Source organism: Sus scrofa, chromosome 11 (assembly GCF_000003025.6).
Source record: "Sus scrofa isolate TJ Tabasco breed Duroc chromosome 11, Sscrofa11.1, whole genome shotgun sequence".
NCBI lineage: Eukaryota > Metazoa > Chordata > Mammalia > Artiodactyla > Suidae > Sus > Sus scrofa.
The window spans coordinates 3754763-3771074 of NC_010453.5; the positions used below are offsets into that span (position 1 = coordinate 3754763).

The 16312-nt window shown below is 48.6% G+C and overlaps 1 protein-coding gene across 16 annotated transcripts in view; it reads left to right on the forward strand.

The window, feature by feature from the left end:
* The window catches only part of LOC100523747 (phospholipid-transporting ATPase IB), a 516487-nt gene that overhangs the window by 477368 nt on the left and 22807 nt on the right, over window positions 1-16312 (forward strand). The window contains exon 36 of one of the 16 annotated variants that reach the window (XM_021065477.1): window positions 921-1321. The exons of the other annotated variants lie outside the window; for them this stretch is intronic. Within the exon in view, the coding sequence (XP_020921136.1) occupies window positions 921-996 (76 nt within the window). The 3' untranslated portion in view covers window positions 997-1321. Of the gene's footprint in view, window positions 1-920; window positions 1322-16312 lie in introns of those variants that run through there. 16 annotated transcript variants of the gene reach the window in all.

A 16312-nucleotide genomic window follows, 5' to 3' on the forward strand; every position in this document is an offset into this window, starting at 1 on the left:
ACTCCCAAGATGCCTTTTGTGCCAAATTACCATTTCGAAATGGTAGCTGGCGATGCTAAGTGTCTCTCTGTGCCCTCAATTCATTCCATAAAATACGTGAACATTCTGTTGATCTTGTCCAAGCCTCCAGAGTCTGACAAGATCTGGGTCAACCTTCAAACTTCATGAACAGGCCTCTGCCCTTTCTCATTAGTAAATCGCCTTCCAAAATTAACCCGTGTCACTTATGCATAAATAAGCCTGTTCTCACGGCGCAGAGAAAACAAACTGATAATGAGAAAGGGCACGTCAGAGATTTCGACACCTAGAAAGCAGGTGGAGGAAGAAATGCCAAGAGAAAGACCAAAAATGGTTTTCTTGATTTTTGTCTGTCTTTTCTGGGTGGAGCATTTTTCCGGCCGTGTAGTTCACGACCTTAGAGACGCTGCAAACGTGCGATGTCTGGTCGTTCACAGCACCTTTTCCTGAGCCATTTTCCCAGTGATTTTCCCCAAAGCTCATCCTTTCGCTTGTAGGACAGAGTCGGACATGGACTGCTTTATACTCTGCAGCAACCAAAAAATGAGGAGTTAAGTGGAAGAATTCCTTGCCCCAGTGTTTCAGTAATATTTTTTCCCTTTTTTTTCTTTTTTTTTTTGTCTTCTTTAGGGCCGAACCTGTGACATATGAGAGTTCCCAGGCTAGGAGTGGAATTGGAACTGCAGCTGCCAGTCTACACCACAGCCGCAGCAACGCCAGGTCCGAGCCAGGCCTGCCACAGCTCACGGCAACGCCAGATCCTTAATCCACTGAGCGAGGCCGAGGATCGAACCCACGTCCTCAGGGATGCTAGTTGGGTTTGTTAATGCTGAGCCGCAACGGGAACCTTCCTTCTTAATTCCTCAAGGTAACTCATGAATTTGTTTTTTTTTTCCTGGAAGGAAATCTGGTGGCCACTTGCTTTACAAATGTAATTGCCTGCGATGTAAGATGACACTCTGTTTCCTTTTCCCGTGAGTTATCTGTCTTCCTGGGTGCATGGCACGGGGGTGCCCTGGTGTCTCGTCCATCGAGAGAATCTATGTGATGGGAACCCCCCGTTTTCCAGCTGTGCTCAGTCTAAATAAACAACGCAGAGGCCCTTGTCTGCTTCTGCTCCTCACAGCTGACGGGAGGGGAGCCGTGGGGCCCGGGCACTGATTTTCTCCAGTTTCAAGGTCACACGTTATGGTCGCCGCTCTGCCCTTGGCCAGCAAGGCAGTGGGATTTGCTTTTCCCTTAAGTGCCTCCCCTGAGTAAGGCCTCGCTGAGCCTCTGGTAAAGGAAGCCCGCGTCTGGTCCTCACCTCGCAGTGACCTGCCCCCCCCCCGCCCCCCGACAGCATCTCTGTGTGGTTTTCTGTCCTGTGTGATCACCAAAGCGCAGGATCCGGGACCCCAGGCTGGAGCCGGTGCTCACGGGGGCATCCAGACGGCCCGACCGCCTCTTGGGAATTCCAGGGGAATCTGATCTACTGTCTGTCTGGGTCGCAGCCTGTGTCCCCCGCCGCCGCCGCCCCCAACAAGGTCCATTTCATCCGGGCTACACTGCACAGCCAGGGCCCTGGTCCACGCTGGGGACCTGGGGCGTCTGATGGAGTGTTATCTGCGGAAAAGCAGAGGACGGATCCTGAAACACATCAACACGATTTTCAGACACACCGCAGCGTATTCCTCCAGCCCGGGGCCGCCGGCTCCCAGGCTCTTTTAAAACCAGTTAAATGAGAAAAGCAAACCCAGAGGCTCCCCCGTCCATTTTGTGTGTGTAGTCGACTGACAGTGAGGCATCACGCGTTAACGATAATGTTTAAAAGCTATTTGGTACTGTCACACCTCCAAGTCAAAATTGCCGTAACTGCTGAGTCCGCGAGGAGGTGTAAGTAAGGCTGAAAACATGAGCTCCGCCAGCTTTACCGTGTATCATTCCTGCCGTGTAAGGTTTATGTCTTTTCAGGAAAAACCCTTTCTCCCTCCTTTCTCCTGACAGGTATTTGCTGTCAGCGACACGTGTCTCCATCCTCTTGTTTCTCTCTCACCCCCCCCCCCACTTTTCCCCCTAAAATATCTATTAGCGTTTTTTTGTTTTTTTTTTTTTGGCTAAAAGGGTAGGAAACTATGGCATCACTTTCACGAACCTCTCCAGGCCAGGTGGCAAATGTCTGCCTCCAACACCTGGTTAAGATTTATTTCACTTCCAGCTGCATTTTTTCCAGCCATGTGTCACGAAGCCGAGGAAAGCCCCGACGGCACAGACAGACGGGCCTGACTTGGGCTCCAAGCCCTGCCACTCACTTAGCTGTGTGACCTTGGCTGAGTGACGAGCGTCTCTGAACTTTCGTTGTCTTCGCATAAATTTGGTGTGAGGCTGAAATGAAATCATCTATATATTAAATCTGTAGCATATGTGGATGTTCAGAAAGCCTTAACATCTGTGTGTCCCTAACTTAGCGGAATCACAGTGACATTTTTGCTGGCCTTTTGAACACAGATGGATTTTCCCAGAGCACTTTTGTTCCCCCCACTCTCCTAATACCACCTGGGCTTCTCTTAATACATACGTTTTTAAAGTTTTAAAAATTATCCAAGGAGTTCCCATCGTGGCACAGCGGAAACAAATCCGACTAAGAACCATGAGTTTCGGGTTCAGTCCCTGGCCTTGCTCAGTGGGTTAAGGATCCAGCGTTGCCGTGAGCTGTCGTGTAGGTCTCAGACGTGGCTCGGATGCTGCGTGGCTGTGGCTGTGGTGTAGGCCAACGGCTGCAGCTCCAATTGGACCCCTAGCCTGGGAACCTCCATATGCCTCGGGTGAGGCCCAAGAAATGGCAAAAAAAAAAAAAAAATCCAAATAGTCAACGTACACAGTAATAGCAAGATGAGCCTAACAAAGCTGATACATTCATTGCACAGCTTCAACACTTACCAGGATTTTGCCACAGTTAACTTCCCTTAGCCTCCGTGCCCCTATTTTTTGCAAATCCTAGACATGACAGCATCTCACCCTTACATGCTCTGGCGAGTAATTCCAAATATTCTACATGAGGACATGTCTGAGCCTAAGGCGTCTCATCCTTGCTTGTGTGGTTACATAGAAACACTAACTCCAGCCTCTCTGACCACGTCTCGTAGTCAACAGTAATTCCTCCTCCTCAGCTGATACCCAGTCCATAAACAGATTTTTCTGGATCATCTCAACCCTTTCGTCTTAGGGTTTTTTTAGGTTTCTTTCAGGATCTAGGGGAGAGCCACACATAATTTTTGCTTTTAAGTCTCATTTGATCTCAGGAAGCTCCCCCTTCCTTGTTTTCAATGCCGTGGGCTGAACAGGAGTGACGCCCTGTTTGATTTTTTGCATCATGAGCAACACGTGCAGTGCATGGAAGTTTCCTCCTGTGCAGGAGAGGAGCTTGGCTCTGGGAGGGGGACTCACCACCTGCTCCAGCCCGTCCCCAACTAAGCAGGGGCTGGATCCTGTGTCCCAACTCCAGGCCTTTTTGCAAGAAGCCAAGATGTTGAGAGTCACCCAAGTGCTTCCATTTCCAACTTGACCTTCATTGGAGACTTAGAACAAAAGTTACGTGTGGGTCTCTCCTAGGTCCCGGGAAGTTGCGGAGCCCCAGAGGCCAGGAGGGAGTGGGGTGCGGGCCACAGCCCAGCCCTGCGGGAGCTGGGAGACATGGCAATGGTGGCTCTGGGACCCCAGATGTAGCAAGACCGTGGAGCAGACTTGCTGAGAAAGATGACTTCCGGCCAGCATCACCTTGGCAGGGACCAGTGCACTTGTCCAAGACACTAACTGAGCGTGTTTAATCCTGTGTGGGAAGGATGTGCGCCAGGCTGCACAACCGATATTTTAGTTTAGAGAACAGGGCGCCTTCACAAGGACACAGCGGGAGTCGGCACCTCTCCGAGGCCAAACCTGGGAGGAAGGACCTCAGCGGGACAGAGGGAGCCACTGGCCCAGGGAGTCACTGGAGGGCTGACCAGACCCCACACCAGGTTTCGGGGGACTGTTCACATCACGGGCACAGGAGGGAGAGGATGAGGGGACAGACCCTCAAGGAGGCCAGAGGCCTCATGAGCACGTGGTTAAGGGACACCTCGCCGCCTGTGTCAACGGAAAATAATTGGCTGTTACTTTATGGATGTTCCATCCTTGTTGTGGGTGGTGTTCTGGCCTGGCGCTTATAATGCAAAACGACTTTGTGACTGCCATTTGTCACGCGTTTTGAAGCGAAAAAAGGACTTCTCTCCAGCTTTGCGAGGTTCGTGAGCCGCGCTAGACTCTTCCCGGAGCCCACCCCCTGCCCACCGCCCGATGAGACACGACGGCGTCCTCGTGGCCCGCCTGGAGCGGGCTGGGAAGGCGCTCATCTTCCCGCGGTGGAGGAGGTGGGGTGATGGGTGGGAGGCAGAGTGGGTGTTGCTCTGGGCCTGCTGGCCACAGCCCTCACCCTGCTTCTAGGATGCCGTGGATAAACCCACGTTTTTGGATCACGGCTTGAGTTAGCACACGGTCGACTTGCTCGGCCACCAAGACCCCTTTTCAGAAACCACTGTCACTCCCGAAGTTAACATTAGTTACTAACTGGGGCTGTTGACTCATCGCATCATGAAGTATTTCAATCCCTTTTTTTTTTGGAAAGTTGGTTGTATTTAAGCCACTCGGGCAACAATACGGAGAGTCCCAAGTAGACTCGAAGAATGTTGTTTTTGTCCTGTCGGTCATGTAACTTGAATAATGATGTCTCACATTCCATGCCCGGATTAGTTCTTCAGCAGATTCTTAGGAGATCTTGGCTAATTGCTTTCCTTTCATTATCGGAGAGTTGTTTGCTTTTCTCCTTGCGTCCCCTGGCTTCCCTGCCTCCAGCTGGGATGGGAGCAAAACATTCCAGCCTCGGGGGAGAAAAAACAGAGGGCCGGGAACACCCACTTTGAAACTGAGTCACAGCTGAGACGCTGCCCGGGAGGAACCAGTTGCTACTGCCTAGGTCGCTCCTGAGAGCTCGGGGAGGCCGAGGGAGGTGTCGGCTCTCGGACACCCGCGGAGCACAGGGAGTTTGTCGTGGGTTTTGTAGTGTAGTCCCCAGAATTACTGGATCCCCTGCACGGATGGGACTGTCAAGGGAAAAGAGGAAATTGAGGAGTGGGGTCTGGACGTGTTGCACTGATATTCGACGTGTGAACATGCCGCCTGGGTCCCGGGCGTGGTCTCCCATGGTGGCTCCCATCTCCGTAGCTGGCACTCGGAGGCCACTGGGGACCAGTTGGTCACAGGTGGCTGAGAAGAACTTGGAGAAGGCACAGAAATTGCAGCTGGAAGATGCTCCCTGTAGTGGCAGAGTAACCACGCTTGGCCGTAGGGTTATTTGTGGCTCGGGATCGTGCGCCTAAGGGTACATCCTTCCCTGGGCCAGGACCCAGGACACAAGAATGGCCACTTGTCATAGTGGCTCGGCTTTCAGCCATGCAGGGAGCCGGTGAGGTCTTCCCTTCCTGACACGGCAGTGCTGACACGGATCTTTGGTGTTGATTCTCTCTCGTGCAGTTAGGACGGGCGCTGGGCACCTTGGGTGTGGTCATTAGGAGTTCACACTCGCTAACGAGCAAACACGTTGGCTTCACAGCAGAGAGAACCAGCGACCAGCCTAACAGGGAGCTGACAGGTCATGGATGCATCTGCACAACAGACGTTATGGGCAGGGAGGAGGCACCAGGCCCGGGTGTGGGGCAGAGCGGGAGCGACAGGCACCCGTGTGCCGGGGCTCGGGTTCCGGTGGGGGTCCCAGACCGTGAACACGTGGATGGACAAGAGGGAATGAGGAGAGTGAGGCAGGGGTCTGGGCCGGGGAGTGAATGGCGGGGCTGGTGTGGTCAGGATACGCGTTCCCGTCGTGGCCCAGTGAAAACGAATCCTACTAGGAACCATGAGGTTGCGGGTTCCATCCCTGGCCTCGCTCAGTGGGTTAAGGATCTGGCATTGCTGTGAGCTGTGGTGTAGGTCACAGACACGGCTCGGATCCTGTGTTGCTGTGGCTGCGGTGTAGGCCGGTGGCTGTAGCTTGGATTCGACCCCTAGCCGCAGGTGCTGCCCTAAAAAGAAAAAAGAAAAAAAAACAGCGATAGATAATTACAGCCTTCCTAATAAATCAGGTATTCATAAGATCAAGTATAAGAACCCTTAACCTGAGAACTTGACAGAAGCAAGTTAACTTGAAAACAGTCGTGGTTTACTGTTTATTAATGCAAATCTAAGACAGTAAGATTTAAAATGAATTATAGGGAATATTTGTATGTTCTTGCATGTTCTTATTTTACATATGAAAAAGAACATGTTATATAGTCTTATTTTATACATATAACATGTATTCTTATTTTAGTTAAATATTTTTAAAATAGTTCATATATATAGAACGTCATTTCGGATCTAGTGCTCGAAAGAATAGGAAACAGTGCCCATAACCTTAAAAGCACATTTTATCCTCATGTGTCAATTCACTCACCAAATCCAGACCCATATATCATTCAAAAAATTTCAACCGTTTATAAGAATATACTTTATAGAGAGTAAATCACTAGTATTTTAATCTTACTTATAAATCTAATTTAGGAATACAAAACGAATAGCTTAAAATTGGGGCATTTGAATTACAAAATATAATTTAGGCAAGAGTTTTATGTGCACTCATTAAATTTACCAATAAACACGACATTTCATTACTAATGGGATAAAACCATTTTAAATTCTACCAAATATTGGTGGTTCATCAGAAAGAGTCACAATTTCTAGGTACTCAAGGTAGTTCTAGAATGATAGTGGTTTTGTTTAATGAAGTACTGATATGCCACCCTGGCCCTTTGTCCTCCTGGCTCTGTCCTAGCTACTACGCACAAAGCATTTGCCTTTTTTTAAAGTGCATGGGACAGGAACAAGCACTTCTGTCCCATGGAACTTTGGGCTTCTGGTCCAGGCTGCATCTTTTCGCCACCCTCACAAGTTTGTTGAAAAGGGGAGAACTCTCATTTCCCTCGTGGTGCCCCGGGTTTAGGATCTGGCATTGTCACTGCATCAGCTTGGGTCGCTGCTATGGTGTGGGTTCGATCCCAGGAACTTCCACATGCTGAGGGTGTGGCAAAAAAACATTAGTTCAAAAACTGGGGGACTTTCCAAGCCACCTGAGGCAGGAGACGCAGCCTCTGCCTGCTCCATCCCGGCAGCGTCTTGCAGGCTTTCTGGAAGCAGATGAAAGATGCTGCAGCCCTGGGAGACACAGGCATCTGGCTGGGCTGTGTGCAGGCCTAGTGGCCACCTGTGCTGATGGGCCATGCATCCTTTGAGCAGACATCACAGGTACTGTGTCCTGGGGCATCTGGGACCTAGTGGCTTTGCAAGGTACAACCCCGAGGGCTTCTGAGGTGCTAGGCCAGCGTAGCGCTGCAGCCACGTTTCCGCTCCCTTTTGGCCTCTGCTGCTCGCATCCGTAAACTGTGCCGTCCCAGTTCAGGGGCCGAGGACCTCATTTCCGCCGTCCCTCAGTCTTTCACTTGCGCCTCCTCAGTGCTTGGAGAGGAAAACACCCTTTGGGCCTCGGACACCCTTGATCTGCATCCATGCTGTTCTGGAAGGAATGTCTGCGGGCAGAGAGCACCGGCTGATCCCGAGGGAGAGTGTCTGCAGCGCGTGGGGGCACGGGCCCGTTCAGCCCAGCAGGCATCCCCGTCTCCTCTCTGCTCCTCACCAGCCAGCTGTCCTTCTTCTTCCTTTTGTGTAATATTCTCAAAGGACGTGGCCCCATCATCCCATCACAGCTGTGGGACTCGTAGCTGGGTCACCACTCTGCTCCCTGCCTTCATGTCTTTCGGGAACGCAGTGGCTTAGACCCTGCATAGGCTTCATTCACGGTCTCTGACTTTTGTTCTTTTAAGCTCTGCTGGAGCGTGTCCAACCTGTGACATCACGAGACAGAGCGTGTAGGCTCGGAGACGCACCTGCTGTTGATCCATTTTGATTTTCTCTGCTGCTTTCATGTTCGTGTCAGCAGCAAACATTTTCACATACCTAACAGCTGAGTGATACATATTAGGTACACACACACACACACACAGCAGCAGCAGCATTTCTCATCTGCCTCTGCCGTTTATAAGAAAAACAAAAGAACATCCATTTCTGTTTCTTTTATTGAAGTATAGTTGATTTACGATATTATGTTCATTTCAGGTATACACCATAGGGATTCAATATTTGCATAGATCATGCTCCTTTTAAAGTTATTATAAAATAATAGTTGTAATTCTCTGCTATACAGTACACCTTTGTTGCCAATTTATCTCATAAACAGTTGTTTGTATCTCTTAATTCCGTCTCTCTATCTGGCCCCTCCCCCTTCCCTCTTTCCTTTGGTAACCACTAGATTATTTTCTCTATCTGTGAGTTTGGTTCTGTTTTGCCGTATACATTCATTTGTATTAACTTGTAGATTCCACATATAAGTGATATCATGTAGTATTTGTCTTTCTCTGACTCATTTGAGTAAGTGTAAGATTCTCCATCCACCCATGTTGCTGCAGATGGCATTATTTCCTTCTTTTTGATGACTGAGTAATATTCCATTGTGTACATGGACCACATCTTCTTTACCCATTCATCTGTCCATGGACTCTTAGGCTGCTTCCATGTCTTGGCTATTGTAAATTCTGCTGCTGTGAACATAGTAGGTGTATCATTTCGAATTGGTCTTTTCATTTTCTTTGGATATATACCCGGTAGTGGAATTGCTGGGTCATACTGTAGTTCCATTTTCAATTTTTTCAGGAACCTCCGCACTGTTTTCCACAGTGGCTGCACCAGTTTTCATTCCCACACAGTGAACAAGGGCCCCCTTTCTTCCATATCCTGACCAACACGTGTTATTTGTGTTTTTGATAATAGCTATTCTAATAGGTGTGAGGTGATATCTCATTGTGGTTTTGACTTGCATTTCCCTGCTGGTTGGGATGTTGAGCCTTTTTTTTCCCCCTTGTCCTATCGGCCGTCTGCATACCTTCTTCGGAAAAATGTCCAGGAGTTCCTGTCACGGCTCAGCGGTTAACAAACCCAAATAGCATCCATGAGGACGTGGGTTCCAGCATTGCCGAGAGCTGTGGTGTAGGTCACAGATGGGGTTTGGATCCCAAGTTGCTGTGACTGTGGTGTAGGCCGGTGGCTACAGCTCCAGTTGGACCCCTAGCCTGGGAACCTTCATGTGCCACAGGTATGGCTCCAAAAAGACAAAAAAAGTCCATTCAGGTCCTCTGCCCATTTTTGGATATTAAGCCCTTATCTTTCATATCATCTGCAAATCTCTCATCCTACTCAGTAGGCTGTCTTTGCGATTTGTCGATGGGTCCCATTGCTGTGCCAAAGAACATCGATTCCTGCCCTTTACAGAAACAGCAAAAGCAAGTGAAGTAACGACAATAATACCAGAAACAGTCAGTTGCAGTTTGTCATTTGTTCTCTCAAAACCGTGTTCAGCCGTCTCTGAGCAGCGCGCAGTGTGGGACAAACCACTCCCTTAATTTGTCTTCGTCTCTAAACCATTACCACTGACCTCCAAACTCTTATAGACATTTTGCACGAAACATCCGCTGAGCAAGTGGCATCAGGATCTTTTTTAAAGTGCCTGTCGTCGAAGTTCGCGTTACAGGAAGAGGTTTCCCTGACAGGACCTTGGCTTACGACGGAGAGTTTCTGAGTGTTTTCCCCCAGGGCTGCTCGTATGCATTTTGCTCGCCCAGCGATGCCAGCAGTGGTGCCTTTCCTGCGGATGCTGATCCAGGCACGAGCGTGTGCGGAGTCCTTGCCTCCTGCCAGAGGTGGTCCTGGGCAGTAAAGGCGTGGAAGAAGCGTGAGCGGCGATGGCAGAGGAGGAGACAGAGAACGCGAGTACCGTGGGAAGTGCTGAGCGGCGGCGTGATGGAGAAACTGCGGGGACAGCACGGTGCAGACTAGAGCTTGCCACCCTGGTCACCCTGGGGTGGGGCGGGGGCGGGGATTCCGGGGGCAGGCGTAGTGAGTTATTCAGACCCACTGAACAGTTCAGTGTGAAGGGCTGGGAGTCCAGCACGGCGATGAGAGGTTAGGTTGGATAAATTCAAGGGCCAAAGCACAGGACCTGCAGTGAGGCTCCGCCTTTATTCTGTAAATGACGCGGAGCCCTCAGAAGCCTCTCTCAGGAGAAATCGCCATAGAAGCAGATGCTCCGAGGAGAGTATGAAAAAGCCACCTGACCTCTCTTCATCCCTCTTCAGTTTGTCCACACAGAACGGAGGGCCTGTATCCCCAGGAGCCCTGCCCTGGGACAGGTGCATTTCATCCGAGCGTGTTTCAAGGTCACCCTCACCCCACTCGGGGACAACGTGCAGCGTAGGAGGGCTTTCTCCATTCTTTCCTTCCTTTCACTTTATTCCACCCCACCTCTATCGTGATCACAGAAAGCTCTCTCCGTGTGCAGCCCTGTTCTCGCGCAGCCAGTGGGAGCAGTCTCTCTGCGGGGAAGCTGGGGTGTGGCTTCGCCTGCTCCTGGCGGGGGAGGGAGGAGATGATGCTGACGCTGGGACCACACTGGCAGGTCTCCTCCTGCCTCATGCCCCGCCTCCCCAAGCATCACTTTGTCTTCAGTCATCAGGGGTTCCCAGTCCCCTGAAGACTTGTCCTTTATCTTAGAAAAACAGCAGTGCTTCCCAGAGGCAGAGACACGGCTTTTGCTCTGAGATTTCAGCATCTCCTGGATGCTTTGTCTGATCAGGAAGTACAGGCGTCACACACGGACGCTAGGCTATGGTTTACGTTGCTATTGCACACTTTTTAATGGCTGACCCGGCGCGAGTCCAGGTTATAACATATAAAGGATCCTTGACAAATATTCAGTGCGGTCTTTAAGAAATTCAGAATCCAGAGGGGTTTGTTTCTGTCTGGAAAGGCAAGGAAAGCAGGTGTTAACTCTCCCATGCCCCGTGTACGTTTAATTTTTGTCACATCCCACATGCTATCTCAGCATCAGCTGCAGAGTCTTTCTGCAGACTGTCCAGCCAGACCTGTCAGCACAGCCTCACGCGGGGATCCAGGTGAGTCTTTTCAATGAGGGCTCTTCTTCAAACTGGAAAATGTGCGCCAGCCATGGCACAGAGCCAGCAGTGATGCAGAGCCAACAGTGACATGCGCAGTCGTCGTCTTTAGCCAAAAATCCCAGGCAGGCTTAGCAGCTCTCCTCCTGGGAAAGAGACAGAGCCTCACCTCTGGAAGTGTGTCTGCAGGTTCATCTGTTTTCAAGAAACCCTGCTTTAAAAGTCATGAGTGAAGGAGTTCCCCTGTGGCACAGCAGGTTAAGGACCTGGTGTCACTGCTGTGGCAGGGATTTGATCCCTGACCTGGGAACTTTTGCATGTTGCAGACACGACCAAAAAAACAAACAGACAAACAAAACCTTTTTTTTTTTTTCTTATAAAAAGGTAGTGAAAAAAGGCCTGGCAACATTTTTATGGAGCTGCCACAATGCTCTCTGCACCTCACCTTGAAGACACTTTTTTTTTGGCTTTTTAGGGCCGCACCCACAGCATATGGAAGTTCCCAGGCTAGGGGTCTAATCAGAGCTACAGCTGCCGGCCTACACCACAGCCACAGCCACTCAGGATCCGAGCCGCGTCTGCGACCTACACCACAGCTCACGGCAACGCTGCATCCTTAACCCACTGAGGGAGGCCAGGGATCGAACCCGCAACCTCATGGTTCCTAGTCGGATTCGTTTCGGCTGTGCCACGACAGGAACTCCCTTGAAGACACTTCTTTAAAGCCGAGGCTCAGAGCAGGCTTGACGCACGGCCTGGATGCACCCTGGCCACCTGCCAGGTGGAGCTGGGGTTGCACCCCCTGCGGCCAGGGTCTCCATGTGGACAGCCTTCAAATGACACCAGACAGCTGAAGGCCAGGTCTCCCTTTCTCTTTCCCTTTGGGCTCAACAATCAACCTAAAATAGGAGGCCCCCTGCGGTGCAGCCCCTTCCTCTTATCGTCTGTGCAGGTGTGGCCTCAGGGGAAGGTGACCGCACAGGTGCGGGCTTCTCCTGGCCGAGCCGACCGCCCGCTGTTTCCTGCCACCTTTGGCTGAGGAGTGTGGGTTCAATGTTTTCTGGATGAGGCGGACGATTTGCAGGAGACGTTTCCAGGTATTCAGCCCCGCTGTTGGCCGTGGGAAGCACAGCTCTGTTTGCAGACGGAATTCTGAAAAATGGAATGTCAGCTCCCACTCCAAACCCACTCCGCTGGTGATGGACTCCGGTGGGGGGGGGGAGCTCAAGGCCAAGGGTCCAGGGCGGTTGTTTAGTAACCAATTTCTTGAGGTCCTCCGGCCCCCTGCAGGGGCTGGGCTGAACGTGGAGTGACTTGCCTGAGGCCTGAAATCCCAAACACACCCCCCAGGCTGAGGCTACGGGACTGTAGGGCCATTCTTCCCCCCAGGAGTGTATGGGCTCCCCACCCATCCGCAGGGAGGCAGGGGAGGCTGGCCCCACATCCGCTGTGCTTCCCCAGGAGCCTTCCGTCCCCACCCATCACCTGCCTGCAGACACCGGAGGACGGACAGCTGTGCCGGCACCGCAGTCCCTCGGTAGCCCTAACTGGTGCTCAGGAGGCTGGTGGAAGAGAAGCTGGTCTTCCTTCAGTGACTTCAGCAGATGAGGCATTTGTCTGGAGGCTGATGACACCCCGCGGGCACTGGAAGGGGTGCTGGGCAGAGAGAGCGGTGGGAGAGAAGTTCCTCTTGCGGTAACTCATTGGCAGCCGAGCGGGCCTACGAGAACGTTTGCTACTTTAAAAGAAAATACTACGCGGGTCCACCCTTAATTCAAGTCTTCCTAAGCTCTACTGGGCGCATTTTTCCTAAGTCTTCATTCCTCTGGGATAAATGTCCAGGGGTGTAACTGCTGGGTTTGTAGCAGTTGCATAGTTAGGTGTTCTGTTTGTTTTATTTTTAATAACAACCATTTATTGAACTCCTCTGTGGATGGGCAGTGTGGGCTACACATTCGCCCAGGCTTATCTGATCTTTTTTTTTTTTTTTTTTTGAGATACAATTGAAGTGCATAAACTTCATTGTTTTAAAATGGGAATTCAGTGGTGTTGGTGTACTCACAAGGATGGGATATGTTTGGTGTTTTTAAGGAGCTAGTGGCCAAACCATTTTATACTTCAACCAGCGACGTGCGAGCGATCCGGTTTTTCTGCATCCTGCCAGCATTTGGTGGTGTCACTGTGCTTTTTCCTGTTACCCATTATGAGATAGATGCCATATAGTGTGGCTTTAATTTGCATCCGCTGACATGATCGGTGTGGTTTTCCGTTATTTTGTCTGTTTTAGTGTCTGTTGCTGAGAAAGGACAGTAATAATTGCGAATTGTCTGTGTCTCCTCTGTCCACTTCTGTCAGTGTTGGCTTCACACATTTTGCGGCTCTGCTGCTTGATGCACAGGCGTTTGGGGTTGCTCTGTGTTCTGAGTGGATGGACTTTTTCGTCATTACACAGTGTTTGTCACTGTCTCTGGTAATTTTCTTTGCTCTGAAGTCTCCTCACTTTCTCTGATAGTAACACAGTTCCTCCTGCTTTCTGTCAATATTCACGTGATACCTTTGTCTATCCCTTTATTTTCTGTCTTCCTGTATCGTTATATTTGAAGTGTTTCTGGTAGACAGCGTGTCACATCATTGGGTCATGTTTTGCCATCTTCTCTGCCAGTCTGTGTCTTTTCATTGGTACCCTTAGAGCTTTTATTTTTTTTTTTATTTTTTTTGTTTTGTTTTGTTTTAGTCCACATTATTTATTTTTTTTTGAGAGGGCCCAAAGATAAGGCCTTTTTATATATATATATATATTTTTTTTTCCACTGTACAGCAAGGGGGTCAGGTTATCCTTAGATGTATACATTGCAGTTACAATTTTTCCCCCACCCTTTCTTCTGTTGCGACATGAGTATCTAGACAGAGTTCTCAATGCTATTCAGCAGGATCTCCTTGTAAATCTATTCTAGGTTGTGTCTGATAAGCCCAAGCTCCCGATCCCTCCCACTCCCTCCCCCTCCCATCAGGCAACCACAAGTCTCTTCTCCAAGTCCATGATTTTCTTTTCTGAGGAGATGTTCATTTGTGCTGGATATTAGATTCCAGTTATAAGTGATATCATATGGTATTCGTCTTTGTCTTTCTGGCTCATTTCACTCAGGATGAGATTCTCTAGTTCCATCCATGTTGCTGCAAATGGCATTATGTCATCCTTTTTTATGGCTGAGTAGTATTCCATTGTGTATATAGACCACATCTTACGAATCCAATCATCTGTCGATGGACATTTGGGTTGTTTCCACGTCCTGGCTATTGTGAATAGTGCTGCAATGAACATGCGGGTGCATGTGTCTCTTTTAAGTAGAGTTTTGTCCGGATAGATGCCCAAGAGTGGGATTGCAGGGTCATATGGAAGTTCTATGTATAGATTTCTAAGGTATCTCCAAACTGTTCTCCATAGTGGCTGTACCAGTTTACATTCCCACCAGCAGTGCAGGAGGGTTCCCTTTTCTCCACAGCCCCTCCAGCACTTGTTATTTGTGGATTTATTAATGATGGCCATTCTGACTGGTGTGAGGTGGTATCTCATGGTAGTTTTGATTTGCATTTCTCTTATAATCAGCGATGTTGAGCATTTTTTCATGTGTTTGTTGGCCATCTGTATATCTTCTTTGGAGAAATGTCTATTCAGGTCTTTTGCCCATTTTTCCATTGATTGATTGGTTTTTTTGCTGTTGGGTTGTATAAGTTGTTTATATATTCTAGAGATTAAGCCCTTGTCAGTTGCATCATTTGAAACTATTTTCTCCCATTCTGTAAGTTGTCTTTTTGTTTTCTTTTGGGTTTCCTTTGCTGTGCAAAAGCTTTTCAGTTTGATGAGGTCCCATGGGTTTATTTTTGCTCTAGTTTCTATTGCTTTGGGAGACTGACCTGAGAAAATATTCATGATGTTGATGTCAGAGAGTGTTTTGCCTATGTTTTCTTCTAGGAGTTTGATGGTGTCCTGTCGTATATTTAAGTCTTTCAGCCATTTGGAGTTTATTTTTGTGCATGGTGTGAGGGTGTGTTCTAGTTTCATTGCTTTGCATGCAGCTGTCCAGGTTTCCCAGCAATGCTTGCTCAATAGACTTTCCTTTTCCCATTTTATGTTCTTGCCTCCCTTGTCAAAGATTAATTGACCATAGGTGTCAGGGTTTATTTCCGGATTCTCTGTTCTGTTCCATTGGTCTGTCTGTCTGTTTTGATATCAGTACCACACTGTTTTGATGACTGTGGCTTTGTAGTATTTCTTGAAGTCTGGGAGAGTTATGCCTCCTGCTTGGTTTTTGTTTCTCAGGATTGCTTTGGCGATTCTGGGTCTTTTGTGGTTCCATATAAATGTTTGTATTGTTTGTTCTAGTTCTGTGAAAAATGTCATGGGTAATTTGATAGGGATTGCATTGAATCTGTAGATTGCTTTGGGTAGTATGGCCATTTTCACAATATTGATTTTTCCAATCCAGGAACATGGAATATCTTTCCATTTCTTTACATCTTCTTTGATTTCTTTGATTAAAGTTTTATAGTTCTCGGCATATAGGTCCTTTACCTCTTTGGTCAGGTGTATTCCGAGGTATTTGATTTTGTGAGGTACAATTTTAAAAGGTATCGTATTTTTGTATTCCTTTTCTAATGTTTCATTGCTGGTATACAGAAATGCAACTGACTTCTGAATGTTAATCTTATATCCTGCCACTTTGCTGAATTTATTAATCAGTTCAAGGAGTTTTGGGGTTGAGTCCTTAGGGTTTTCTATGTATAGTATCATGTCATCTGCATACAGTGACAGTTTGATCTCTTCTCTTCCTATATGGATGCCTTTTATTTCCTTTGTTTGTCTAATTGCTGTGGCTAGGACTTCCAAAACTATGTTGAAGAGTAGTGGTGAGAGTCCCTTAGAGCTTCTATAGTTAATGTAGTATGAATATGTTGGCGCGTAAGTTGACCATTTTATCATTTGTTTTCTGTTCGTTCTCTTTTTCATTTCTCTGTTTTCCTCCTCCTTGTGGGTTATGTGAACATTTTTTAGGATTTCCGTTTGGATTCATGTGTTGTATTTTTTAGCGTGTCTCACAGGATAGCTTTTACACTGGTTGTTCTAGGCGTTGGTGTTACGTACACGTAACTAATTAGTCTACTGCTGGTGTCATTTTACCAACTTGAAT